The sequence below is a fragment of the Ascaphus truei genome, chromosome 4 (assembly GCF_040206685.1).
Source record: "Ascaphus truei isolate aAscTru1 chromosome 4, aAscTru1.hap1, whole genome shotgun sequence".
Lineage (NCBI taxonomy): Eukaryota > Metazoa > Chordata > Amphibia > Anura > Ascaphidae > Ascaphus > Ascaphus truei.
In genome coordinates, this window is record NC_134486.1 from 352820867 (window position 1) to 352840150 (window position 19284).

Below are 19284 nucleotides of genomic sequence, written 5' to 3' on the forward strand. Positions count from 1 at the left end.
CTCACAGGTGCAGCCTGCAACCACAGAGTTATGTTAGTCTGCCTGTCACTCCCCTTCCCAACTGCTCTCCAGAGACTCCCTCCCCTCTGCCTTAGGAGTGATAGGCAGATAATGACCTTGGCAGAGAAACATAGCTCCTAGGCTGCACATGCGAGAAAGGATGCTGTGCAGAGGAGAGCAAGGGAAATGTAAGGGCCAATCCAGCTGGAAGAACTGCTAAGGCTACCCAGCTTTTATAAAGTCAGTCTTTTTCTGCTATGGAGGATAATGCTTATGCTTCTCAATGATTCAGTGTGCATAAAATTACATTAAAAGATATATTTAAAAACAATATAAAAAAAATGAATGCTGAATATGTTTTCTAAAACAAGGCTCGTTTTTTTACTTGTTGTATACTGTCACAAGGAAAAGGATTACATGGCAGTAATTTGTGTGCGCATGTGATTACTACATTTTGCTAACAGTGTTTGTTTTACAAGAAAGCCAAATCAAAATAAAATATATATAAAAAAAGTTTGCAAATGAGATAATAAATATGGCCAGATAACCCAACAATATAAAGCAGAGTGCACTTTAGGAGTTGATTCACATTTCCTCTTTCCCCCACGTTGGTATTTTGATACAACATCCAGATCGCATTTAAAGGTAATACTGTTAAAACACAACTACAGACAAAGTAAGAAATGCAGGACCGTTGCCAAGTACAACTTTACACTTCACTATACCAACAGTATACCCTTTTTGTATCAGAAGTTAACTAAATGATGTACTGCTGTAGAATGCATTGTAGATGCCTCCAAATCATTAATTACAAAAGTTCCTTTCTGTTTGCACACAAGCATGCACTACATCACTTCAGCATATCAATTGGCACCAACAACACTATTCCACTATTTATTTTTAAACATACTTGTTTCGAAGCCAGATGATTTCTGGTTTGGGATTGCCCTCAGCTCTGCAAGTGAAGTACACAGTGTTTCCAAACGTAACATCCACATCTTGTGGCTCTGATGTAATCCTTGGCCTCTCTAAATCAAAATGAAAATAATGTTAGACCTAGTTTCAAATCTGTTAATAAACATGTAGGATCTTTAGAAAAAGAATGCATTTATTTTGTACACCAGTCTTACAGTAGAGATGTTGATCATCATCAGTGGTAAAACATATACGGACATATTTACTAAGCCATGATACCTTCCAGCACTGCATACTACTGTAAATATGGCCTGTTACCACTCATTCAAATTAGGTCAATTCCAACGCAGCACTTAGTAAATATGTCCTTCAACCCCTTCAGTGCTAGGGGCTTGCAAATAATTGCACAATGAGCACTACCCATGCACATGCATGGGATGTAACCAAAGTGAACCTTAAGTGCAACAAATGTTGGTCAAACGACCTATAGTTTGTAGAATTTAGTAGTACCGGAGCCACATAACTTTTCACCGTGGCCACACTTCACCAGGGAAAATTAATTCAGCAAAGACTGGCCACAGGGGAATGAATACCAAACCGTTTTGGGGTCAAAATGCTGGAACTGCCAAAATCCTAAAATGTACATGGAAAGTACTCACATTGTGATTTCCATAAATGTTTAACAGGACTGGGTAGCAAAAAAGTTGTAGGAGAACGACAGTAATTACACGTGTGAATATACACACACACCAAATGGAAATACTACCGTGTGCTCATTTGCAAATGTCTTAGGTCTGCAACCCTACCTTTCACCGTTATCGCCCAGCATACAGTGCTTCCACTGCAGCAAGGGATTCTGGGAAATTACATGCAAATGAGCACAGTGCCACCTTTTGCTTCAAATCAATTGGACCCCTATAAGCAGTGGTTGACAAATCACCAAAAAATCTACTCCCCACACAAATAAATCTACTCGCCACCTAGTACCAAACGTGTGCTGCTTGGGCCAATATTTACTCGCCCGGGGGTTAAATCCACTCGCCCGGGGCGAGCAAATGTATAGGTTTGTCGAACACTGCCTATAAGCTTATGCTTACTGCATTGCACAGCCTTTCAGCACAGCCTGGGTTAAGATGCACATCCGGTCGCGGTCAGCGGGGGAGTGCCGGTTAGCACAGCAACAGCCGTGTGGAATCCTTTGCTGAGACAAGAGCTTGAGATTGTCCGAAAAACTGCTTGACTTCTAGCGTCGCTTGTGAGTCACTTTTTATCTGTCCAGTCCTATTAAATTGTTATACTTTAATACACTAGGAGTGCGCCTGTTCTCCTTTTTTGTTGCTGTAGATACTGTATCTTTCAAGGAATTGGTGATTCCTGTATCCCGGCTGCAAAGACTCCAGAGGACTGTGTCACTGTGACTGTTTTTTTTTCTATTTTTTTCCTAATTTTTATTGTTTTTTACTCTTTTATATTTGTACTGTTTATTTTATTATTCAGTTTAGATCATTTTAGATTAACACGCTAATATTGGCAGGGCTATCACTACTTATATTTAGGTTAGTACCCAGTTAACTATAGGTCACTGTTATTACAACAATCCTAGGGGCAGATCCTTTACACGTGTACTTGCACATATTGTTACTCCATTAGGATTATTATAGAGCTTCTATTATAGGTTACACCATAAGGCGCTATTTCATTTTCTGTGTTGTTATAGATATATATCTATATCTACATATATACACCCACATATATACATACACCCACATATACATCTCCAAGTGCCCCTGGCTATAACCTTCTACTGGCCTCAACACCAAGTCCTGATAGGAACAGGCAGTTTTGGGGTTAAACTACTGCGCAGGGTCAAGAATGCAGTTGTCTGCCTGGATGGGTACTATTTTGCCTTATCCAGGGGCAGGCCTAAACCGGCAGTTGGAGTGTCATACCTTGGTAGGGTACAGACTGGGCCACATGTATATGGTGTGATGTCTGTCAGTACCTGGACCTGCCCTGTTATGGTGCGGTGTTATAAGCCCTTTCCCCCGGGTATAAAAGCTGACACCACCAGATTAAGGTTGGTTGTATATGATATGGAGTGATACCCTTTTCCCTGCAAGAGGGTAAAGGAGATTGGGAGGGGCTCTTGGGGCCTCAAGCACCTGGGGTCTGCTCCAGGGACAGAGCTGTGCCATGCTGCTATACAATAAACCTGCCATGGTACCAACTATGCTGTGTGGTTATTGGGAAGGAGTATTGCCTGTGGGGACCATCCTGCATTCAGCAAAATTCTAATGGGATCGAGGCGCTGCACTGTGAGAGATGGAGAAAACCTGCCCTGATGCTGCTCCCAAACACCAACCGCGGAGCCACTCAGACCTCCTGAACCAAGCAGCTGAGCGACAGCACCGGGTAAACACCCATGTCGTGGCCAGATCTTCTGTGGCGGGGGGTGGGGGGGAAACAGGTGGGATGGATAGATACACACACACACACGTGTATATAGCAAAAGAGAGAGAGAGAGAAACAAACTAACATGTCCACAGCACTCCGAAGTATAAAAATATAAAAAAAGTTATTTATTCATTGTACCATTAAACAATAAAATTGGGCAACGTTTCTGGCCTGAAAAGGTCCTTTATACAGCTCCAACTGCAGCACTCTACTAACTGCAGCTTTATAGAGAGACAGAGGGCTATTTTTAGAGTGGCAAGAATAGACTAGAGCACTCTGCAGCCAGTATAAATGAGCGGCTTAAAGACGCGTGCATGAGAGTGTGGACAAATATTTTTTTTTACAATCGTTCATCACCGCGCCCCTGAAGCACATACAATATATTGCATTACTACCAAGACAAATGGCATGAGAGGAGTCCAGCACAGCACCACATATCACACGTGTATACATTATACATACAGTACATGAATAAGTACACTATCAAAAATCAAATTACAATATTGGTACCAGCCTAAACATGCCCCATTAGCAAAATGTAGGTGGAAGTAAGGGGAGAAAAGGGACCGTTATACCCCAACATAGCCCTAGTATAGTCAGAAACAGGCATAGAAAACAAACCCAATTATGTACATGGAAATCCTGATATGACAATTTATTGAAAGGTTAACCATTGACATATAGTACTGGTCATCAATGGGCAAGACCAAACATATTTGGACAATTAAATATTCTCATCACCTCATATTAAACATAATATAATTTTAGCTCTCATTCCTATATATTTTATCATAGAAAAAAGTGGATCAGAGCTTAAGAAATCAGGAGATAACACCCACACTTGTCAGGATTCAATAAATGTATACTGTACGTACAGTTGCGGACCCCCCCCCCCCCCCCGAGTACTCACTGCGGCCATTCGCTGGGACGTTGGGGGCATGTGCGGGCTCAGCGCGCTCTGCTCAGGTGCGGCCGGTTGCCGGGGACGCGTGCGGCCGGTTGGCGGGGACGCAGTCGCGTTGCGAGGCTCCCGGCGGCTACCGATGAAGGGTGCTGCCATTGCTTATTGCCTCGCGCATGCGCAGTAAGACCCAGGCGACGGGAGGCACACAGACAGCTCGCGCATGCGCAGAACAAGCGCGCGAGACACTAGCCTACCAGGAGAGGGCTCTAAGCAGGGACTACGAGTCCCATGAGCCTTAGGGGACACCACGTGACGCCAGGGAGCCAATAGGGCTGCAGGAGCTCCCTGCTTGCAAGTAAAGGATAAATTTTGCGCGCGCGGGAGACAAGCAGTGCTGGACCAGGAGAGCTAGGGGAAGGAGGTGAGTGCAGGGGTCTGTGACCCACTGCATTAGGCCACATTAGTATCAGTGTTAGATAGGGACACAGGTGGTGGGTAGGTACGCTCCTAGTGGAGTGAAAGACACTTTGACTGCGTTATAGACTGTGGAGTTACCCCCTAGGGGGGAGTAGTATTAAAGTGTGTGTTATTCCTGCATATTATATAAACTGGTTATATACATCTCCGTGTATGTACTTATTATATATGTGGGTCCTGTGTAGGCAACCTTCTACATTCCTAGAACCCTGCACAGGTGGAGGCGCTGTGAACCAGTTCGAGCTGAAGGACTCACCCCAGGTTCCCAACAAGCGGAGGCTCAGGCCTCTTGTGAACCTACAGGTATATGCACCACACCTGGTAACCCATAGGTTTCCACCCACACACACTATATCTGTGATTGGGATAGAGGGAATACCCGTTACATTTGGAGGCGCTGCTGAGATATCAGACCTGGGGTGCCCTATTCAAATCAGTATCATAAGAGATCAGCAACATGGTAATTCCATCAAGTCAAGAGGTCCATGCGTGGGCCATCTCCTCCCGGGAACCACCTAGTTACGTCGTGGCCGTAGGGAACGTTCCAGCGTTAGTGGCAGAAAATGACATCCGGGACTCGCTGAGGAAGCTCCTAGGGCCAGATAAAGTATGGTACCGGGGTAGAGTGTTCAACTCTACTTTTAATTGGAGCGCCATACTATTCACTGTGGGGCAGGACATATGCCAAGAAACGGCCGCGAACACTCTAGTAGCCCCCGAGGCCCCACCAGAAGGCTACCCCCTTATATACTCGGATTAACAGTAATACGGGAAATGTTTTCATCAAGGGGCCCTACTCAGGTTCCAGATGAACCATCCACCTGTACTTGGCCACCAACTGCACCAGTGTCAAATACCCCAAACCGGGTAGACCGTCCCCCACCCAAAGTCTGCTTTACTCCAAGCGCTCTCACAGGAGCCACTAGTTGGGCTGACAGTCCGGCCCCTTCACCAGCACCCGCCCCCCGTGGGATGAACTCCCGGCCTATCAGAGACAGTAGGGTAACTAATGAAGGTTCCGTAATGGGGGTGACGCTACCCCAATTCGTAGAAGCCATCACCATGGCCTCCCAGTCACAAAGCTACCAGAGACTCAAAGCCTTCTCGGGAGTACTTCCAACAACACAGGGGGAGGAAGGGATAGACCCTTGGAGGGAGAATGCGTTAAAAGTCGTAGAGGAATGGTCGTGCACTGACACAGTAAAAAGGCAGCGTATCATGGAGTGCCTCAGGCCTCCCGCTTCTACCATTGTAAACATCCACAGGGACCAACACCCAGAGTTGACAGTGTTGGAGATGGTGGAATTCCTGCTGGAAGCGTACGGACTAGCAGAAGATGAAGGAGCGATCTGGACGAAGTACTATAATCTCTATCAGAAGGAGGGGGAGGACTTGTCGGCCTTTATACACCACCTGCAACTGGTCTTGGGAATCCTACTCAATCGTAAGCTGATTCCCGCCTCCGGGATGGATGAGGCGCTTCGTAAGCAGTACCTGCGGGGATCAAGCCCCACTCACCCCATAGCCAATATGCTCCGCAGCAAACTAATGGAAGGGAGCCCCCCTACGTTCACCGGATTGCTGCGCCAGGTGAAAATTCAGGAGGCACATGCTTTGTTACATTCTACCGCAAAACCCAAGAGCCTCTCCATCTCAAAGGGAAAGGGCTCTATGGAGAAGAAGGAAGAGTCTGCCGCCCCATCCAAGGGGTACAAGCCAAAACCCTCGGACAAACCACCGTCCACGTCCAAGGTTCGTCCAGAACGCTACGAGGTTGTGTGCTATAACTGCGGTAAGAAGGGCCACTTCTCCAGTGACTGTCCGGAGAGGGAGGATCCTCCAGAGGAAAAACCTCCCGATAGAGGAAATTCAGCCCAGTCAATGGTCTGCCGCGTACAAATGGCAGCGTCTGACCCAAAAAACCCTCCTGGAACCGAAGATGCCCCTTCTGACTCCGGCCCCAGTGATGACGCCTTACCAAGGGAAGCATACAGTCAAGTAGGCCCCTCAGCCATCGTGCCTGTTGTACTGGAAGGGATCTATGCATCTGCCCTACTGGACACTGGCTCCCAAGTGACCATTATATACCGCAAGTTCTATGACCAGTACATTAGACACTGCCCCCTGAGGTCGGCCGAACATATGAAGGTTAGGGGGTTAAGTAATGAAGACTAACCCATCGATGGGATTGTAAGGGTTCAACTGGAAATACTCCAACTGAACACCGGCAAGAAACACCCATGCATGTAGCGGCAATGGTATGCCCAGAGCCCCAAGACCAGTGCAAGTATCCGATCATCTTGGGAACCAATACTGATATAGTACAAGCTGTAATCAGAGCATACCTGAAAGAGACCAACGAGTTGTCGCTGGCCAATTCGCTCCTAGATCCCGTCCTACGAGAGGAGTGCAACCGGGTATATGCCTTGGAGCGTCACGGGGATCTCTACAATCGTCAACGTGGACTGATGACCATATTACCAGGGGGAGTGCAACGAATGGCCGTCTGGTGCTGTTATCCCGAGCGAGATGAGAATGATCAGCTCTTCTCTCTGGAGAGTACCCCTGAGGAAGAAGTTCAGAGAGGGTATAGGGTACTACCCGAAGTGAGGGAGTGGCCGACTAAAATCCCTCTACGAACCTACGTATATGTGCAGAACATCTCCCTATTCCCAATGGAACTTGATGCCGGACAGAGTCTGGGTTGCATATATCCGGTCAGCCCTGTGGAAACAACGCTCCAGGTGAATGCGGCGGCAGCGGGTGAGCGGTTAGTCGATCTGGACTTCAATTTCAGCGAGTCGACATTGCCCACTGAGTGGAAAGAGCAGCTGACAACCCAAGTGAATAAACAACGGACTGTGTTCTCCATGAGTGAGATGGATGTGGGGTGCAGTCGCAGCGCTCAACATGCCATTAGACTGAGTGAGGCCACTCCGTTCCGTGAACGCTCTCGTCGCATCGCCCCTAGGGATGTGGATGATGTGAGGAACGTCTTGCAAGAAATGGAGACCGCTGGGATTTTGACAGAGTCTCGAAGCCCTTACGCCTCTCCCATAGTGGTGGTGAGAAAAAAAGAATGGATTCGTACGACCGTACGTACGTACGTCCGTGTGTGTCGACTATCGAACCCTGAACAATCGTACGATACCGGACCAGTACAACCTTCCTCGCATTGAAGAGATCCTGAATGCTCTGAACGGAAGCCAATGGTTCAGCGTGCACGATCTACGATCTGGGTACTATCAGGTACCCATGAATGCAGAGGATCAGGAGAAAACTGCATCTGTCTGCCCCCTGGGATTCTACCAATTTACACGTATGCCCCAAGGTATATGTGGGGCCCCTGCTAGCTTCCAAAGACTGATGGAGAAGACTATCGGGGACATGAACCCTCGGGAGTGTCTCGTCTACCTGGACGACATCATTGTCTTCGGAAGGACCCTGGAAGAGCACGAAGAGAGGCTGCTTAAAGTGATAGACCGTCTTGGGAAAGAAGGGTTGAAATTGTCCCTTGACAAGTGTCGCTTCTGTCACACCTCGGTGACTTACGTGGGACACATCGTGTCAGCTCAAGGAATCGCCACCGACCCAGCCAGCTATGTGTAGCACTGCCGCCATCATCAATGATCAAGTAGCCTTTTCCGAATTATGGGTTGCGGATTCCTTGGGATACCAGTCGCAGGCCGTCCCAGCAGCCTACTGCGATCCGAAGGGAATGAACATAACTCATGACAAAGTGCTACGGTGGAAAGATTTAGTAGACTACAAAATACAAGATCCTGTAGTTAGTATTATTAGGCAAGCCGGTGAAAAAAGAAACCCAGCCCTCTTGAAGTGTGCTCCAAAAGACTTGGTCGCTTCGCTCATGCGGGAAGCGGACAAATTTGAAATCGATAACTGCTTACTCTATCTGGTGGTGCAATACCACAACCACCCCGATAGACGACAACTAGTCCTCCCTAAGAACTTGCAATACATGGTGTTGAAGTCCCTACATGATGAGCATGGACATCTCAGTGTAGAGAAGACCTTCGAGTTGGTCCGAGACCGCTTTTTCTGGCCAAAGATGCGAGAGGCCGTAGAACACCACTGTCGCCGTTGTACTCAGTGTATACAACGCAAGACCCTGCCTACTAGAGCCGCACCCATGGGCCATCTGAAGAGTTTGGGCCCAATGGACCTTGTGTGTATGGACTTTCTGTGCATTGCGCCTGATAGCCGGGGAATATGCAACGCGTTGGTCATCACGGACCACTACACCCGGTATGCCCAGGCCTTCCCCACGAAAGATCAGAAAGCCATCACAGTGGCAAAAATATTATGGGAGAAGTACTTTGTGCACTACAGTCTTCCAAACCGCCTTCACTCAGACCAAGGTCGAGATTTCGAGAGCATGCTGATCCGAGAACTGCTCAAAATGCTGAACATTGCTAAATCACGAACAACCCCGTACCATCCCGAGGGAGATGCATTGCCAGAACGATTTAATTGAACCTTACTGGACATGCTCGGAACTCTACAGGGTGCTCAGAAGACTGAATGGAGTCGACATGTAGAGTCCTTGGTTCACGCGTACAACTGTACCCAACACGAGTCAACTGGATTCTCTCCCTACTTTCTCATGTTCGGACGAGAGGCGAGACTGCCAGTAGATGTACGCCTTCACGTATCGACGGATGGGATACACAACGCTACCCATTTCAAATACGTGCAAAGACTCAAAGACAGCTTCCAACAGGCTTACCAACAGGCTGAGAAATCTACAGCTAAGCTGAATGCTGACAATAAAAGGCGATACGACCATAAGGTCAAAGAACGGGAACTTCGTCCTGGAGACGCTGTGTTGCTTCGCAATCTGGGAGTCCCGGGAAAACATAAATTGGCTGACCGATGGAGAGACGGTGTATATGAAATCGAATCTCAAATGTCTGGCCTCCCGGTCTATCGCATCAAAGACACTGACGGCCGGGTGAAGGTACGGCACAATAATCATCTTCTCCCCATTCCACAAGTGGGAGATGAGGAAGCAGAAATACTGGCCACACCACTGAACGGTGAGTCCGATTCCTCAGAGATTGGTCAAGAGACTGTACCTGATCATACCAATCTGGAAACTCTAGAAGATCCCATGGAAGGACCCTCTCAAAGGGATTCTCCCAATGGAGGGGCATCTCCCGGAGGAGCTATGGGTAAAGGGCCCTGTAGGCCAATGCCTACTAAGGTGGCCCCAGCAGGCCAGCCTTTGGATCCACAGAGACCGTGCTTTGTGCTGAACAGAGACTGTTCAGAGACATTTCTCCCCTCAAGGGAAGAGGCTGAGCCTCAGGACTATACTTATTACTCCCCAGTGGGAGTTGCTGAAGAACAGCTCCGCAGGAGCCAAAGAGTAAGGTACCCTCCAAACCGGGTAACCTATGATCAAATTGGGGCACCCCATTATGAGGCTCAGCAGTGGGCTCGGAGTAGAGTGCAGTCCGTCATTGTGATGTTCAATGAAATGTACAAACTGATATAGAGCTGATAGTGTAAGATCGCATTTGATTGTTGCATTTTTATTATATAATGATGTTGTGCCATTTTTATTATATAACTGCTGTATATAGTTATAAAGTATTGTGTCCCAAGCGCGGAGTTGGGGATTTTAACAGGGGGAGGATATAGCCAGTTCTGCCTTCCTTTGCGGACCCCCCCCCCCCTCCGAGTACTCACTGGTACGGCTGGTTGCCGGGGACGCGTGCGGCCGATTGGCGGGGACGCGGTCGCGTTGTGAGGCTCCCGGCGGCTCCCGATGCAGGGCGCCGCCATTGCTCATTGCCTCGCGCATGCGCAGTAAGACCCAGGCGACGGGAGGCACACAGACAGCTCGCGCATGCAATCTCCCCAATTCCAGAATTTTACATATGTGTACAGGATGCAAAATAGCAGGTACTCCATGTATTACTTAAAACAGGAAAAACTCACCACAATTCAGTTCACTTGGGGTGATAGTGGACAATGATCTTCCCTGAAGTCTTCGTGGATACTCACAAGTGGCAGCAGCTTGGGCATTACCAGATTCTGAATAGATCTTCAACAAATCTGCCAGCCAAAGGATCTCACAGTCGCAGTGAAGAGCATTAGAATCCAATCGCCTGTTTGAGATGACATGTTACAGTATATCGTGTAATAGTGTAAATATCCTTACTAAAATGAGACAAACTGTCGTTGGTCAAGGTCACCACAAAATGCTTTCCAGACGCATCAAAACTTTAGGGTTAAACCTCTGTGCAATACTGCAACTCAAAGTACTGTAGTTTTACTGAAAGTCAAGTTTATGTGGCATATTAGTACTGTATGTTGAAACTAAAATAACAAACAGAAAGTGATATTGTAGTACACTTTAACATGGCATATATTATGAGAAAATAAGCAGTGATTTTTCTAAATTTTATTAACTAAAGGAATTATATTCAAATTTTCAATATCAGCACTATTTTGTTCTGTGGAATGTCTCAAAATGTTGGTTATTGATATCCAAACCTAGCGGTTATGTACCTGTATAATTGAAAAGCCCGACAGGGGTCATATTTCGCTATAACCCATCTCTATCACAATCAGAAATATTTCTCTATAATAATCTCATTTCAGTTTCAAGCTCATCTATATGTTGCTACCGCTCTTACTCTCCCAATCCCCTTTACACAGCTGTTCTTTTGCCTCATGTCATTTGGCTGCTCTTTGCGGTCACCCTTTGTTCTTCATTCTGCAGTCACTTACCATCATCTTTCCAAAACTCTTATTACTAAGTTACCCACTCTTCCAAGATACCCAACTGTCCTTTCTTAAAACACTGAAAAGCAAACAGATGAACCAGGGCACTTCGGATGTTTTCAACAAATTTGAACTTTTTTGTACCACAAGAACACACAACGTTTCGGCCTCTCTTGGCCTTTCTCAAGTGAAGTGAGAAAGGCCAAAACGTTGTGTGCACTTATGACACAAAGGTCAAATTTGTTGAAAAATTCGAAGCGCCCTGGTTCATCTGTTTGCTATTCACTGGATATACTGTATGATTTACAGGTCTTCCCTGGGACCAGGAGCACCAGTAACTGTATGACCTTCTTTTCATATTTTGTATTGGTGTGGAGCATATTTCTTGAACTCTCTTGAGACAGGCCATCATATCGACTAGCCACCCTCCTTCTGTCACTATCTATCAAAAGCCAACTTCCCTCAACTATCACAAGGCATTTTCTTTTCCCACTTCACCAAACTACAAACATGCACACAATGATTTTCCTGGCTTGGCCTTAGCCCTGCTCGCATAGGAAGAATAGCCAGCATCACTGCATGTTTCTGGCATATGTATTATATTACCTTTGCAAAACCTTCAAAATATACCACCAAGAAAGGGTATAAAAGATTACCTTTTTCTGCAATACATTTGTTATTCTTACTAGACTTACATTTCAAAGTTCATATCCGAATAAAAAAAAGTGTAATAATTGGTGCTATTGGTATTTGGAACTAAGTTGTGCTTGGTTATTATACAATTGGCATTACAAAGAACTTCATGTTAGAACTGCATGAACATAATATTTTACATTTTAAATATAGATATCTACTTGATAAATAAAGAAACACTTACAGTCTTCTCATAGATTCCAACTGACTAAACGTGCCAGGTACCAAGTGAGTTATTCGATTGTTGTGTAGAAATCTGTTAAACAAATGAGAACAAAAACCTCACTATTTGTTCATGTAACTTGCAGTAATTTATTTACAACATTAGGCAACAATAAGATATATAACTTACAGTCTTTCAAGCTTGGGGAGATGATGAAAAGCTTCTGGTTCTAATGTTTCAATATGGTTAAAGTGAAGATACCTAAAGAGTCAAAACAGTAATGCAACGTTTTCTCAAAACAATTCTGATTTTATAACCATTTTATGAAATTTCAAAGCAATAGGTTATCATGTGTTAACATAAAGCAATACACTTTTCCAAAATATGTTTTGTGCATCACATTTGCAAAGTAAATTCACTGATTCACTGAGATCATAGCATGATATTTAATACCAATCCATGAGAAATTAAAGCAGCAGAACACGGTGACACTTAAAAAAAAAAAAATGTATGAAGCAGGGAGTCTCAAGAGCTGAACCATGTTTATTTCAACCGGGGACCCCCTGCTTAACAAGATACATAGATCTGTATAGGGTGCCGGTAGCAGCTCTGCAGGTTTAAATGTCCCGGTCATGCGGGCAATAGGAAGCCGCTAGGGATGACGTCACTGCTTCCTATTGGACAGCGTGATGCGGCACATTTAAGCAGCCATTTTGACAGCCCCACATTACCCAGCTACAGCTGCTACCAGCACCCCCTGTGGAGGTAAGTATTTGCGGAAGAGCCGGGGGTCCCTGGAGCTGAAATGAATGCGGTTCAGCTCCGGTAACCCCCTGCATCAATCATAAAACGAAAAAAATAAAATAAAAAAGGAAATCAGGTGTGTTGCTATAATTGAGGCAACATCAGTTTTTTTTTCTGTATGTTTCTAGACTAAGGGATAGCAGTACATCTTTGATGCCACAGTACCCAACTGCTCTGCAATGCATTGCTGGCTACTCTGAAAGCAAAAGATTACAGGGAGCAGCATTTCTCTACTAGGAGTTACAGGCTTCTTGAGGGCACTAGAATAGTTCAGAAACCATCGAGAATAATAGTAATTTTGTATCTTTAAACTGTTTGAAAGGACTATTAGAACGCCTCTACCAAAAGACTTCCCGAAATACACACACCTTAACATATAGTGTCTTCCTCTACCTGCAAATGAATCTGAACCAGTGTACTCTAAAATACACAACACTATTACATTTTGCTTTCAATAACATTTAATCTATTCATCCAATAAAATATCCTCTCGTTTTGGTATATTAACTACCAACGTAATTATTATCTTAAACCCTTTACATCAAGTTATATAGATTATGTTACGGCCAAGTTTATGAAAAATAAATTAAATAAAGTACAGTCCAAATGATCAGTTTATTAGTTCTGTTAAAATATGCTTCAATTGGGGTGGCTATTTAAAGTGCAACAATCAGCCAGTTGAATTTCTTAGGTGTCTTTGAATGAGACAGTGTTTGTCTATCAAGTGTTTTCTTTACCCTGTCCTTGATCAGAAAACCAACAAAGTTGTGGGGAGGCGAGGCAGGTGTGCTCTGGCTGTAGAAACACTTGTTGAACCCACAGTGATAATTAGAGAAAAAGGGAGCAGCCAGAAGAAATCCAATACCTCCCAATCAAACTTTTTTTAAAAATACTTACACCTACTGTACAAGATTCGGGTAAAAAAAAATGTATCAATTACCCAATTGCCCTAATCAATGCAGTGCGATTTCGTTTCACAAAAAAAAAACATTTTTAGGTGGTTGCTCATACATCTACCTTATTCCACAGGCTGCCAAGCCTAAAAGACAACTAGAAAATTCACTAGTTGGAAAACCCAGTCCTACAGTGGATACTACACTAAAGGCCCAGGAAATAGTAAAATGAGCGTCGCTGAGGCGGGCTGAGCCGCGCTTAACAGATGCACAAAGCCCCTGCATCTGTAATCAGCGCGGCTATAGTTTCTCCCTCCGCATGCTTGCTGATGCGTGCGGAGGCTGAGAAACTTCCCCGAGACAGGCAAGTTTGAAATTTGCCGCTCGGGGAAGCGGAGGAGCGGTCACGTGACCGCTCCCATCCAATGGGGCTGCAGCCGGTCCGGCATTGTAACTACAGAGCCACCAGACCAGACAGAGGCAGCACAGAGGTGTGTGTGTATGTATGTATGTGTGTATGTGTATATGTATGTGTGTATGTGTATATGTATGTGTGTATGTGTATATGTATGTATGTGTATATGTATGTATGTATGTGTATATGTATGTATGTATGTGTATATGTATGTATGTATGTGTATATGTATGTATGTATGTGTATATGTATGTATGTGTGTATGTATGTATGTGTATATGTATGTATGTGTATATGTATGTATGTGTGTATGTATGTATGTATGTGTATATGTATGTGTGATGTGTTATGTGTGTGATGTGTGTGATGTGTGTGATGTGTGTGATGTATGTGTGTATGTGGGTGTATGTGGGTGTGTGGGTGTGTGGGTGTGTGGGTGTGTGTGTGGGTGGGTGTGTGGGTGTGTGGGTGTGTGGGTGTGTGGGTGTGTGGGTGTGTGGGTGTGTGGGTGATGTGTGATGTGTGATGTGTGATGTGTGATGTGTGATGTGTGATGTGTGATGTGTGATGTGTGATGTGTGGTGTGTGGTGTGTGGTGTGTGATGTGTGATGTGTGGTGTGTGATGTGTGGTGTGTGGTGTGTGTGTGTGTGTGTGATGTGTGATGTATGTATGCGATGTGTGTGTGATGTGTGATGTGTGTGTGTGTTTATATGTATATGTGTGTATGTGTGTGTGTGTGTGTGTGTGTGTGTGTGATGTATGTGTGTGTGTATGTGTGTATGTGTGTATGTGTGTGTGTATGTGTGGATGTGTGTGTGTGTGGATGTGTGTATGTGTGTATGTGTGTATGTGTGTATGTGTAGATGTGTGTATGTATGTGTGTGTGTGTGTGTGTGTGATGCGTGATGTATGTGTGTGTGTGTGTGATGTATGTGTGTGGGTGTGTGGTTTGTGTGATGTATGTGTGTGTGTGTGTATGTGTGTGGATGTGTGTGTGTGGATGTGTGGATGTGTGTGTATGTGTATGGGGGGGGGTGTGTGTGTGTGTGTGAATATATTTATCAAAGTTGCACAATGTTAATAAATAATTTATTCTCACAACATGTCTTTTTTTAATTTTTTAAATATTATATAACACACACACACACACACACACACACACACACACACACACACACACACACGTGTTCCCCAGTGACACACAAACACACAGACCACTTCAAAGTGACACACACACACACACACACACACACACACACAGTGATACCCGCCTCCCAAGCGCGCTTGCTGTCTCCTCTGCCAGGACAGGAAAAAGCTCCTGGTAGAGCGAGCGGCAGCAAGCAACAGCACCAAAGTGTTTACTATGTCCCAGGCCTAATGTATTTTGTGGCATCCAGGTCTTAAAACAAGTCAGGGGTAACCTGCCTAAGGGACATGCTCTCTGGTAGCAAAAGGCCTCCTGACTGCAGACAGGCAGCAGTAGTTTTATGTGGATTTAACCACTTCTGTTCCAGTTGCTTGAGCCTTTAGCATTCTGTTTCTAAAGAATTTAGTAACAAAACACCAAGTTCAAATAATAGGTCAGCTCAAATTTCAACTTATGACTGCTTAGATTTTACAAAATGTTGGAAAGGATGGTTGTAAAAATATATAAAACAATCCCTGGCTGAGAAAAAGCACAGACGTGTTATATATGTTATTAGCAGTAACCTATAAAGAAGACACACATTTCACAAGCAAAGATTAGTTTTAGGAAAGGTAGTAAAGGTCAATTAGCAGATAAAATGAAACAATTCGCTTGTTATTCCAAAGAGTACAGATCACTTACATTAGAGATTTATTTTTTTTAACTGCATACTGATAACAACTACTGATCGGGATTAAAAGATTATACTATGTATGTCTTTAAATTCTAAAGTTATGTGTTTAAATACAATATATTTTCCCTCTGTTTCTGTTCTATGAATATTTATTGTGGCATTTTTTCTCTGAAGAAGTACTATATTTATTGCCCAACGTTTGATGTAAAAAAGCACTGTAGCTGCTTTACCTTTTGTTCAAAAATGATAGTTTCTATTGTATGCCACATAATAGCTGGTTTAGATCAATTATTTTAACGCAACTTTGCATTTCTTTAGCACCGCACAAACATCCTGAAGACAATATGTATTTATGGAAGTTTCTGTTTTATGCATATTCACAGCTAAACTAATTGATGTTTATTTGGCGTTTTACTACACTTAAACAAAGGAAGTGGTATAATGTGTAATACACAACAATATGTAATTTATTGAAATATTTACAGAAAGAGAACTAAATAATGGACGTCTGCTAATGTCTTTTTTTTTTATGCAACAATGTACTCTTGGTGCACACATCAATAGTAGGGAATATTAAGGAACGCCGTGCATATTACAATACCATTCATTTATGAAAAATGTTTAACTACAGTTTTATGGGTCTTCTCATCAAACGTTTGGCACCAAATGATGATGTCATAAGACTATATCTCTCCAAATGCTAAACTGATATTGTCAAACAAAATTTATTTTTTATTTGAGAAGGAGTGGCTCAGTGAGTAAAGACACTGACTGGCACAGAGTTTGAAGCAGGGGAGCCTGTTTCATTTCCCGGTGTCGACTCCTTGTGACCTTGGTGGGCAAGTGACCTTATCGCCCTGTGCCTCAGGCACCAAAACATAGACTGTAAGCTCCACGGGGAAGGAACCTGTGTCTGCAAAATGTCTCTGTAAAGCGCCACGTAAAACTAGCAGCGCTATACAAGAACATGCTGCTATTATTATTATTATTATTCATGTGCATGCATTCCACTTGCCTCCATCAAAACGCATTTCTGTCTGCTTACAGTTTAAAATTTAGATTAATTGATAGTAATATTTGAACATCTATGGACTGCCTACAAAGTAGGCATAATGAACACTTGTTTTTCTTCTTCATAATAGTGAATGTGATCCATGGTATTCCAACTAGTTGGAAGTTTATTACATGCTATTGTCTTCTGAAAAGTGGAGTGTTGGATTGTCATGTTCTGCCAACACATACTTTATATATACTTTATATTGAAGCAAACTGCATGTACTTCGTTATTGGAGTCTTAACAAGGTATTACAGAAGAGGATCTCAAAAAATAGATTTTCTGATAAGGAAACTCAGCGAAAGTAAGTGGAAAAACTCATAATGGCGGTTTCTTTTATTTAAAGTGTGAATAAATGCCTTTAACGGAGTCTGTAATTCATTACACAATACTACAATATTTGATCCTTCAATGTATGAGGTTAAAAATGTTTTCCATTATCAAGCAAGAAAGCCCTACCAGTTGCTGTCAGTAAGCTGTAGAGTCAGTGCTAGAGTGGAAAAAAGAGACATACATTAAAAGACACCATTTTTTTTTTTTTAACATTTCACTTATTAAGCCTGTCTCTTAAGTAGAGGGTTTAAAAAAATAAAAATATTTCATGTGATTGAACATGAACAAAGCGCATTCCCACATACTATGAAAGTTTTCCAAGAACATAGAAGTAGCTACAATGCCAGTGCTGTGAATCATGTGAGCACCAATAATAGTCACTGTACAGGCAGAGCACTGGGAAGACAGTATGTACAGAACCACATGGGAGGCAGAGCAATTAATCACCGCTCTGCTTGCCGAAGCCCCACAATGCCTTGCCCAGTGATATGCAAGGCATTATGATGTGCGACTTTGGAAAGCAGGGACATCAGATTTTTCTATGAATTACCATTTACTGTTATTACTATATTTCTTCATAGAAAAAACTAGCATAACCTCAGGGTCTGACTAGAGGTTTATAGATTTTGCAGTTGTCTTTAAGAGAGTTCCCATTATTATATTATGATTATATAAATTCAATTAAAAGTTGCAGTCAGTAGAAATTTACTTTATATGATAAAATATGAATATATGTCTCAGTCTGGTGCAACTTATACACGCACTTCATACAATATTGTATTTTAAATCTGATAAAACATAATGTTACATTCTTTCAAACTGTGTCTACAGCATTAATGCATGGGTAAAGTAGCCTTCAGCCATTAGTGCAGGCTATCATTACCTTGCTGGAGCGTCCTCCCTAGTCTCCCCGCCTCTCGGGTGGTGGAGGTGACACGGTCAGAGGGGAGCGGAGCAGTAAGGGAGGTTACTTAGGGCAGAGGCAGGTGCGTGGTCAGTCTGCACCCTGCTTATTTTCTGTAGCATGTCATTCTAGTTGGTTATGGTTGAAGATGCTTTAAATACAAACCCTGCAGACTAATCTGAACAGGAGATGGGCGCACATGAGATCCACCGTGCTAAATGAAAAAGTATTGAAGTTAAAAATATTTATTTTTATGTTTTATAAATCATCTATTTTAAGTTGCTCATAATACAAAATGTTGGAGGCAAAGTCTATGACTGTCCAAAGACTATTTGCAATACAATCCTCTATTACATTTCACATACATACATATATATATATATATATATATATATATATATATATATATATATATATATATATATATATATATATATATATATATATATATATATATATATATAATCACGTTCTTTACTGTACCTGTAGACTTTGTATTTACCTCAAACACCCCCATATTTATTAAATACAAATGTAAATGTATGTAAATAATGATTACATGTTACATTTTTCTCCTACTGTACTAAACATCTAGGGCAAATGTGGTTAAATTAACCTCTAATGATGGAAAGTGTTTTTGTGCTGCTGCTTTTTTATTCTCTCCGATTTCTCTATTTTCTCCTTTCCTCTCTTTGACCAT

The 19284-nt window shown here is 43.3% G+C and overlaps 1 protein-coding gene across 2 annotated transcripts in view; it reads right to left on the bottom strand.

The window, feature by feature from the left end:
• Positions 1-19284, bottom strand: part of PXDN (peroxidasin) — a 168174-nt gene that overhangs the window by 51939 nt on the left and 96951 nt on the right. For both annotated transcript variants that reach the window (XM_075598266.1, XM_075598267.1), the window contains exons 5-8: positions 12549-12620; positions 12381-12452; positions 10715-10884; positions 911-1028 (exon numbers count right to left, since the gene is read on the bottom strand). In XM_075598266.1, coding sequence (XP_075454381.1) covers positions 911-1028; positions 10715-10884; positions 12381-12452; positions 12549-12620 — 432 coding nt within the window. The remainder of the gene's footprint in view (positions 1-910; positions 1029-10714; positions 10885-12380; positions 12453-12548; positions 12621-19284) is intronic.